The 10,855-nt window shown below is 41.1% G+C and overlaps 1 protein-coding gene across 1 annotated transcript in view; it reads left to right on the top strand.

The window, feature by feature from the left end:
• Positions 1 to 571: 571 nt before the first annotated feature.
• Positions 572 to 10,855, top strand: part of FYB2 (FYN binding protein 2) — a 65,905-nt gene continuing 55,621 nt past the window's right edge. The window contains 2 exon segments of the mRNA XM_019628270.1: positions 572 to 1,316; positions 7,511 to 7,550. Of these exon segments, the coding sequence (XP_019483815.1) occupies positions 572 to 1,316; positions 7,511 to 7,550 (785 nt within the window).

The raw sequence follows: 10,855 nt of genomic DNA, 5'->3' as shown, positions 1-10,855 counted from the left end.
AAGGTGGGCATTAAAGTTACAAGGAAGCAGTTGATAGATAGGGTGGGGGGTGCCTTTTGTGAAGCAAGAGCATATAAGTGAAGTCAGGGTGTGGGTAATACAAAGTTTCTAGGAAAACTGTAAATAATCCTGTTTGATTTACGGGTGCTTGTTGAGCTGTGGCTGGAGATCATAATTCCACCATCTTTGAGATCAAATTCCACCACATTGTGAAGAACCTTGAATGACATACTGGGGGGCTTAGAACTTATTTGCATACGCAGGAGAGCCTGCCTATTCAAATAAGTGTGTGTCAAGGGATTTATTACCAATTGTGAATAATTTCTCTTTTATAAGTGTTCTTTATATGCTGTGAAGAAATTAAACATATCTGAAATGTTTCAAAGAGGAAACAATTGTTTTCATTCCATCTCACATAGACAGTAGCGTTATTGGCTGATATTGCTCAGTGGGTAAGCGATAGCATGGCATCAGCACTTAGAGCCCCCTCGCGTGCACAATGAAGTCAGCTAATCATGCTGGTTGTTGGGGTTTTTTTTCCTACAATAATGAGACATTTCTATTTTCTTTTATGCTTTAGGAAAGATTAAGAAACTTCAAGGAACTCCAAGCTAAATTTCAAAAGCTTGATGAGCCATCTCTTCTAGAACCTATTAAATTCCCAGCAGGTGTTTCTCAAAAGGGTGGCATTGGAAGCACACAGTCAACAAGAATTTTGGCAAATGGGAAACCTCTCTCATCCAACCACAATCAGCCCTCACCATATTGTCCCAGTGGTGAACCCCAGCCTCCTAAACTCCAGAAAATGAAATTGGCCCAGAAGAGCGAGATTCAGGAATGTTCTAATTCCCCAGGAAGGTCTTCTGGTTCTGCAGTAAATTCACAAAAGGTTTCTGCGCTTTTAGACATGAATCAGTCAAATGCCGAGATGACCAATAAGAAGAAAGTAGTGATGATCAGTAGCTTCAGAGACAAGCTCTTGAACTGGGAGAAGGCTTCATCTCAGAAAAGCGAGATGTCCTCAGCCTTCCCCCTTGCCAATTGTGGAAGTAGGGCCTTCCATCTGCAAGAGCAGAAGACCATGGGACTTACCCCAAAGGAGCCCAGGGGAAAGCTGGAAATGAAAGGAGCCCAGACTCTTCCTCCCCCGGGGCACTTGATGGTTCAAAGGAAATCACATCCCCCCTCAGAAGAGCCCACGTTTTTACTTTCTCAACATGGAAGGAAGAACCTAGAACATACTGGCCCCAAGGGGAGCCCCGTAGCAAGTGCCTGCCAGCCTATTTACGATAATGAGCTCACCAATCACAATCCAGGTGAGAAATCTAATTCCCGCAGTTCTGCAGGGAGCACTCACTGTGTTTTTCTAAGTTAAAACTTGATGACTTGGGAAGGGCACCTATGCAACCTCGTCAATGTTTGCTCCAACTCCAACACACGTATTCTAGGCTCATCTGCTGAATCGGAATTTCAGGTTTGGGTAAAGTGATTAATCTCCTAGAATTGTATTGTGAGACCATTTGGGCAAACTTGGATATGAATCCTAGCTCTACTTCTTACAAGATGCATGAACTTGTGCAGTCTGTTTAACTTCGTAGAGCCTTGTCTGCTCTCCTATAAATCAGATTCATCATCGGTCTTCTCTGTCTTAGCAAACAGCACAACCATCCTCCTAGTTGCTTGAGCCCAAAACCTAGGAGTCATGTTGTATTTCTCTCCTCCCTTTCGTTCTTTGCATCCAATCCATCAGCAAGCTCTTGGTTCTACCACCAAAGTATGTTCTGAATCCCTCCACTTCTGTCCATTTCTGTCCTCTGCCCACATCCACACCACCATCCCCTCTCACCTGAACCACTGCCATGGCCCCAATGGTCTTCCAGCTTTCACACTTTTGCCATTTTGTATTCAATTCTTCTCCTAGCAGACATACTGATCCTCTAAAGTATAAGTCACATCATATCAGTTTGCTGCTCAGATTCAACTCCAGCCATTCAACAGTGGCTCTTGTGATTTGGACCTTGCCTACCTTTCTTATGCTCTCCTCTCTCTCCACATTGGAATTCTTGTTATTACTTAGATATACCAAGCTAGTTCCACCCCAGGGCCTTTGCACTGGCTGATCTCTCTGCCTGGAACACACTTCCCCCAAGTCTTTGATGTCTCACTCCCTCACTCTATCAGGGTCTCTGCTCAATGTCACCCACTGTGAGTTGACCTTGTGGAATGTTCTAGCTAAAACACCCCACCCCCATCACTCTCCATTTTCTTTCTTTTTTTTTTTATAGCCAGGGTATTTTATTAATTGTCAACTTTGTCATTGTTTGCCTTATGATACAGAAGTTCACTCTCCATTTTCTTACATTGGTTTGGTTTTCTTCATATCACTTATCCCTATCTGGTATATTATATATTTGTTTGTTTATCTTCATATCACTTATCCCTATCTAGTACATTATGTGTTTGTTTGTTTGTTTGTTTAACTCAGTAAACTATAAGTTACATGAGAATAAAAACTGTCTTCTTTACCACCATATCCCCAGCACCTGCAAGAACAAGGGCAGGTTCAGTGGGTCCTCAAAACATACGTGTTGAATGATTGAATGAATGGACAGATGGAGTAGATGAACGGGTCTCCTGCTTACAGTCTTACGTGGTTTCTTTTCGCACTTAGAAGAGCATCTAAATTACTTACTACTTATTGCACATGACTGCTTCTTTGTGTCCCTGCTTATATCTCTGACTTACCTCCTACCTCTCTTCCCCGGGCTCACTAGCCCATAGTCTAGTTGACTAGACTTCTTCTGGTTCCTTGAAAAGACTTTGTTGTGATTCAGGACTTTTAACATTACTGTTCTTTCTTCCTTAAAAACTCTTTTCTTTGACTTTTGTATAGGTTCACTTAGGTCTAAGTTCAAATGACACTTTCCCAGATAGTTGTCTCCAACCTCCCTATCTAAATACCACTAGCTCACCACCAAGAGTTGGCACATTTTTGTAGTACCCTGTTTTATTTCCTTTATAGAACTAATAGAATTCTATAATTATCTTGTTGGTTTGTTTACATGTTTGTCATCAGTCTCCTCCTATTAGAATGAAAATTCCTGAGGCCTGAACTGTATCTGTTCTTGTTCGTAACTCTATCCCCAGCCCCTAGAACCATGCCTGGGATAGTGGATAAAGTTATTAATGAAGAGATGGGAAGGGAGAGAGGATGAATGGGAGGAAAGCAGGAAGGATGGATCACCTACCTGGTGGAGATGTTGAGAGAATTAAGGGAGATAAGCCAGGTGAACCTCTGAGCACAGTGCCTGGTAAAAAATTAGAAGCCCAATTAGTAAGTGATCATTCATTTTCACTATGTCTCCCCCTTAATTTGATAAAGACTGAACTTACTGGCATTGGGACTTATAATTAAAGCCTCAGAAGAGGGGAACTTTGACCCTGCTGGGAGGGCAAGAAAGAATCCCTCCCTCCCTGCTTGCAGAGGATAGCAGGGCTTTGAGAAAGTTGCATTGGGGTATTCGTGAAACACTTGTCAATTTTAGTTTTACCATGTGGTTAACCACTATATTATATAAGCCAAAAATCAGGGCACTTGGAAAATATAAGATTTTGTGCTATGTTTAGTGGAAGAGGCAGATATGATTTTCATATATAGTATTGGAATTTCTGTTGGAATTTGGCTATGAGTGCAGAAGGGTACAATATATGAAATTGGGACTGTCCTGGAAGAACACAAAACCCACAGGTGCCCATGTGCCAAGGTCAGCCTTGAAGCCTGTCCTAGGCTGAGCGTGGACATCAGAGATCAATTCTTGCTCCCTGTATCCATGTTATTTGCCCATCATAAGTGCCTGAAGAACCCTTTCAGGCAAGAGTCATTGTCAATTTCCTCTGAAGTAGGCCCTGNATATGGTATTTGTATTTCTCTGTCTGACTTATTTCACTCAGCATGATACCCTCTAGGTCCATCCATGTTGTTGCGAATGTCAAGATTTTGTTCCTTTTTATGGCTGAGTAAGATTCCATTGTATATATGTACCACCTCTTCTTTATCCAATCATCTCTTCGTGGACACTTAGGTTGCTTCCATATCTTGGCCATTGTACATAGCACTGCAGTGAACATAGGGGTGCATATATGTTTTCAAATTAGTGTTTTGGATTTCTTCAGATAAGTACCCAGGAGTGGTACTTAAAAGGTAGTTCTACTTTTAATTTTTTGAGGACACTCCATACTTTTTTCTATAGTGGCTGCACCAATTTGCAAACCCACCAACAGTTCATGAGTGTTCCCTTTTCGCCACATCCTCTTCAACACCTATTGTTTGTTGATTTATTGATGAGAGCCATTCTGATAGGTGTGAGGTGATATCTCGTTGTGAGTTTAATTTGCGTTTCTCTAATGATTAGAGATGTTGAGCATCTTATCATATGTCTATTAGTCATCTGTATGTCCTCTTTGGAGGAATTTCTGTTCAAGTCCAATGCCCATTTGTTAATTGAATCGCTTGTTTTTTTAATGTTGAGTTGTATGAGTTTTTTATAAATTTTGGATATTAACCCCTTATCAGATGTATCATTGGAGAATATCTTCTCCCATTCAGTAGGTTGTCTTTTCATTTTGTTGCTGGTTTCTTTTGCTGTGCAAAAACTTTTTAGTATGATGTAGTTCCATTTGTTTATTTTTTCTTTTGTTTCCTTTGCCCAAGGAGATATATCAGAAGCAAAATATCACTAAGAGCAATGTCAGAGAGTTTACTGCCTATGTTTTCTTCTAGGATTTTTATGGTTTGAGGTCTTCACATTTAAGTCTTTAATCCATTTTGAGTTTTTTCTTGTATGTGGAGTAAAAAAGTGGTCCAGTTTCATTTTTTTGCGTGTATCTGTCTAGTTTTCCCAGCACCATTTATTGAATAGACTGTCTTTACCCCCATTGTATGTTCTTGCCTCCTTTGTCATAGATTAATTGACCATATGTGTGTGTGTGTGTGTATGTGTGTGTGTGTGTGAGAGAGAGAGAGAGAGAGAGACAGAGAGAGAGAGAAAATCAGAGAAAAAACATGCAAATAAGCTCCCAGACACCTGCTTTATGTTTCTTGTTCAATTTTCCCCCCTTCCTAAATCTTCAGAGAGCAGGTGTGAGTCAACTGTAAACACAGTGAAAAGGTCAGCCAACATTCCCTCAACTGACAGAATCAGAGCTCACTAGCACGGAGGTTGTCTGTATACATAAAATTAAGACCTTTAATGATCAGGAAAAGATGGTGTCTCTTACTTTTTGAAAAGGCTCCATTAGATGTCCTCCCACACTTTACCTCTACCGCCTCCTATCTGTTGAAAACAAAAGATAACAAAATGCACTTAAAAATAAATTAGAGCTAATGAGAGAAAGGTGGAGCAGTGGGAAGAGCCCCGAGCAGGAGTCGCGTCTAATGCTACCTACCTAGACCACCGACTCACTGTACGATTCTGGGCATATCCCTTCCTCTGCCCCAAGGGTTAGGTTGCTATTACTACCACTAGTTTCATATACTGAATTTGAGCTGGATTTAGAAGAGAGAATACACTCTCCCAAGGGGAGCCAAAAATACAAGAAGATCATCTAGCTTCTTACAAATAGCTTTCATTTATCACAGCTTGCTCTGTGTCAGGCGCTGTTACAAACACTCTATATATGGTCNTTTAAATTAAAAAAATAATAAAATAAAACAAATTATTCTGAACAAGTAAATGCTATGATGCTAAGCCGCCTTAGATACAACTTCCATGGAAACTGGCACTTGTTCGAGAAGAACATTTCCATATTCACGGTATTAATCTTCAATACAGATATTAGAAATAGAGTATGTAGAGTCTTATTACTGAAAGGGGGCCTGGCAATTATCTGGTGCAGCCAGGCCATGTAACATAATGTTAACAAAAGCCTGGGTTTTTAATCCACGCTTTACCACTTAAACACCTATGTAACCTTGAATGTAACCTTGGACAAATGCCTTAAGCTCTGCAAACCTCGGTTTCTACTTACGAGTATAAAATGGGATATTAGTAGTACCTAACTCATACAGCTGTGGTGAGGGTTAAATGAAATAATGATTGTTAAGTGTTTAGCACAGTGCCTAGCATCTAAAGAGTGTTCAAAAAGCTTGCATAGCTATTATATAACCTCCCACCAAATGCAGGAATCCATGCTCAGAATTTTAGTCTCTTCAAAAAGTCTTTTCTCATTACCTGGAGAATCCAGTGTTTTTCTTTGGTGGGGCAGATTTTACTCATTTAACACATATTTGTTGAGCATCTACTCATAGATATTGAGAGTACAGCAGCGTATAAAATAAACAAAAATAACTTACATGTACGAGTACATGCACACACATATTTGTTTGTTTATTCAAAAGTCCTTGAAGTTGAGCTAGAAAAACAGGTGACCTGCCACCCCAGACTCCCAGCCATCTGTCCAAGATCTACTAGTTGGTACAGTGTACGTTATCTTTCCATGACAGTTCTTAAAACATCTAAGGACTACATTCTTCTCTAAACTAAAATTCTCATTGTTTTCAACCATTATTCACAAAACAGGAATCTTTGTGTTTTAGCTGTTTCTATGGATGCTGTATGTATTTTGATCACCCTGTTAGGAAATCAGTGCATGTATAATAGCCACTTTCATTTCTGAGTGTCTTCGTATTGTATATTAAGTATGAGAATTCACATTGTGTAATGAAACAAGTACAGGTCTGGGATCGAATTAGCATAGGTTCAAACCCTTCCTCTGTTCCTTAGACATGTCTTTTCTTAACAGCTCAGAACGGTGACGTATGCATCTGTAAAGTGAACACAATAGTATTTACTTCACTGATTGCCTTGAGGACCAAACGAGATAAATTGTATAAAGCCTGGAGTACTCAGAAAGTGCTCCATGAGTCTTAGTTTCTTCAACCCTTGACCTCTCCAGCTCTTGTTATCTCTGGAATATTGATAGCTCGTTAGTTCCCAACAGCGAAATGACTCTATGGAGATTCTTCTTTGCCATCCCTCTTTCATGGGAAGCAGGCTGGCTGGCCTCGCTCTTGCACAGCAGCCCTTATTTGAGTGAGCAAAGCAGGTTAGTCCCAGAGAAGCCGTCATCGCTGGGTCTCCGTCTGTCCTTAGCAGAGCTGGCTAATATTTTATCTGTTAGCTGTAAATATGGCTTTTCTCCCGTTAGCAAGTGTGAGAGGGTAGTCCTGACTCAGGGAATCTCAGAGTAGATGCTAAGGAAGAAAGAGGTCCTTTATTTCACTAGCAGAAAAGATTCAGACAGCATAGTGTCTCTCTGATAAGGGTCTGGGGGTGGATCTCAGGAGTCTACCATTTTCTCTCCCGAACTTTTTGATTTTGTATTTTTGTTTTGATGATAGTCTTTGAAAGATAATATAAGCCTATTTTGAATCTTCTGTGTGACCTCTTTCAACCTAATACTTTGGAACATGCTTTTGTGTTTCTGTTTTTCATATTTTTCCCCCATGCAGACTGGGAAACACAAATGCCTCCTCGGGCTGAGCGGGTTATGTGACTGTGCCTGGGACTCAGGTTAGACTACAGGGACAACTAGATGCTGTGGAAGTGGGGAATAAATGCCATATCTAAGACATTCAAGTAGAACAATGACAATAACAGAGCAACGACACTGTGGCCAAATGAAACATATCGGTTGTCTTTATTTGAGTGCCATAAAGAAAGTTTTTAAAAAGCATTAGGATAGTAACTGGGGATTGAGAGTGAAATAAAGGAAGAACAGGATGTTCAGGAAAGGTCTCTCTAAGGCGGTGACACTTAGAGTGACACCTGGATGAGGACCCGGCCAGGGAGGGTCTAGGAGAAGAACATTGCAGGTGAGGGAGCAGCTGGTACAAAGGTGTTCTCCCTTCCCACATTTAAGGCGCCAGACAGGAGGGGAGCATAGCTAAAACACAGTGCACTAGGGGGATGGATGGTGGTGGTGACTCTTGTGAGCCATGGAATAAATTTGGATTTTGCTCTAAATGCATTAAGAAGCCACAGGAGAATTTTAAGCCAGGCAGTGATGTGAGCTGACATTTATTTTGTAAAGTCCACTCTAGATGCTACATAAATAATACCTTTAGTAGGGAAACTGGAAAAGGGGAAGACAGCCAAGGAAGCCACTGCAACAACAACAAAAACAATGATAATAACATTTAAAAAAGCAATCCATACATACATAGTATCTGTTCTAAGGACATATATGATTTGTGACAATCTTAAGAAGTGGACAAAACCATCCCATTTTATAGATGAGGAAACTGAGTCACAGAGAGGTGAAATAACAACATGCACAAGGTGGTAGAAATAGAGATAAAGAAATTAATGAATTCAAGTTACATTTGGGAGGAAAGCCAGCCATTGCTGGATCAGCTGTGGGGAGGGAGATGTGAGAGAAAGAGCGGACTCTAGGACGGCTTCTGCATGATTTGCTGTTTCTATCACTCATGATATGAACACATGTGGAGTGCTTGGCCCATCACCAGTGCTCAGTACAAGACTTCCTGAAAGCTATTTGGGATTGCTTTCTACTTGGCAAAACAAAAGAAGCCCGTTTCTGTGCCTTTGTGCATGTAAGATCAAAATCTCTAAAGGCTGGTGTTTACATTCTTTGCTACTACAGCTCTTTCCTGAAAGGCTGTGCTTGAGGTCGTTGTGACTGGCATAGGCATGCCCTGACTGCCCAACAGCCAAGCAGGCTCCTCCTATGCCATCCAGTGAAAGTGGGCCCCAAGACCCCAGTGCGCTGACCTGAATTGCTACGGGTCAAGAATAAAGACGAGGACATTTTTAAAGCCTGTGTCTTACAGTTTTAGATCTAGAACATTCAGGTGTCTTCAGCTTCAGCCACTTCAATAACTTCTTATTATCCCTTTTTAGTTGGGTTTCAGGGACACAACAGGCCACTGTTTGGCCTGCCTTTCACAGCAGGAGCAGTGAATTTACTTAGGGTTTTTTCTCTTCTTTCATGTTTTCAAGTATCCCTCCTTTTCAAAACAATCACCTAAAGATTCTATGTATTGAGCACTTTCCACAGACAACACAGTATACCCTATACTTACACCAACTCTCTCATTTTAAAACTCCCGACTACAACTACCCTGTGAAGTAAGTGGGCTCTCTGACCATAGCTATGATCAGGTTAAATTGCCCAGGATGGTGCAACTGGGTCAGCAGTACCAGAGCTTGACAGGTCAGCCTGGCTCCGGAGCACGGCCTCTCAACCACCACTCCCGGCTGCCTTATTACAGATTCACATGAGATCTTCACCTATGACGAAAGAAGGCAAGGTTTCATAGACACGTGGGCTGCTCCACAAATTGAGCCTGCACGTTCTCCAGGCCAGTGTTCCTCAATGCCTGCGTTAGGATTTCATTTTCTGTCACAGCAGAAAGAGCGGTGTGAGGGAAGCTGACCAGGGTGGAGAACAAGTATGAAAGTAGCTGCAGCCATGCCTTGCTTCTCTCTTTGGTGGCACTCAAAGGGTGAGCAGGCAAAAGTCATGATTTATGAAGAAATCAAACAACCACAAGTTGCGGACTTGGAGCCTAGTTTTGTGCATAGAAACAAAGGTACAAAGGAAGGTTGAATGGAAACTAATCTTTGCGTGTGACCACACTGCTCAGCCCTTTACATCTGTCAGAGCCATTTTCATGCCATGACCATCTCAGGAGGGCAAAATTAATATTCCTGGCTTGTAGATGAGAAACCAAGGGCTCAGAGGTGTTTCATGACTTTCCCTAAAGTTCAAGATAATACAGAGCTTATCTAGGATGTGAACTCAGGACTGTATGTTTATAAAGATGTTTCAGTTACACTGTCTTTTCTCAGAATTTTCAACATGAAGGATTTGGGGAGATATCTATTAGACTGTAAACTCCATGAGGGAAGGGACTGTCTGTCTTTTTCACCTTTGTTTCCCCAGGAAGTTGACATGCAAGTAATTCTTCAATGAAGAAGTAAGTGATAGACCAATGGAGTGACAGATACACCGATTGATGGGGGGATAGATGGACAGATAGAACGATATTCCCTTCCATGAATTTTTATATAAATAAAAGAAAGTTCCCAAGGCTCTGTTAGCTTTATTTTTGTATTAATTTGCATATGCAATATAAAGCTAAATAATTAGAACAATCTGAGCTCTTCGTTTGCCCTTGCATATCATGTAAGGACTACTACCATGTGAAGATATGGACTTACATGAAATCCTCTCTTTCTTAGTCTAGTGTCCAACAAGCGACACTCTGTGAAGAAGCTTGTCCTAATTATTTTAGCCCTCGTGGAAGGGACTCTCCTATCTTCCCCCTCTTCTATGGACTCAATACACTTTGAATTCAATATTTATTTAATCAAACTAATCATTGAGCACTTCACCTCCATTTTACATTTAGAATAAAATTCAGAGATCACATACTCTTTACCAGGGCCAAGAAGGTCCTACATGTTCTGGCCCCTCTTTACTCTCCACTCCTCACTCCTCTCCTAACCGCTTCTAACCCCCTCCCTCCCTTGATCACTGTCTTCAGTCCACTGACAGGCATTTTGGCTCCTCTTCAAACACAACAAACACATTCATACCAAGCAGAAATGCTATCTGGGAGGTGATCATTTTCCTGTGTATAGAATGGTCCTCTTCCAGATCTTCACCTGATAGCTCCTTCTCATCATTCAGGATTCATTCATTCATTCATTCATTCATTCATTCATATGAGGACTATTTATTGAGCCCCAAGTATGTGCTAGGCATTGTTCTAGATGCCAGTAATCCAATAGAAAACCAAACAAAATGTTTACCCTCATAGAGCACACAT

This window comes from Hipposideros armiger, unplaced genomic scaffold (assembly GCF_001890085.2).
Source record: "Hipposideros armiger isolate ML-2016 unplaced genomic scaffold, ASM189008v1 scaffold_776, whole genome shotgun sequence".
NCBI lineage: Eukaryota > Metazoa > Chordata > Mammalia > Chiroptera > Hipposideridae > Hipposideros > Hipposideros armiger.
Note: the sequence above shows the minus strand (reverse complement) of the source record. Positions and strands in the feature narration are given on the sequence as shown.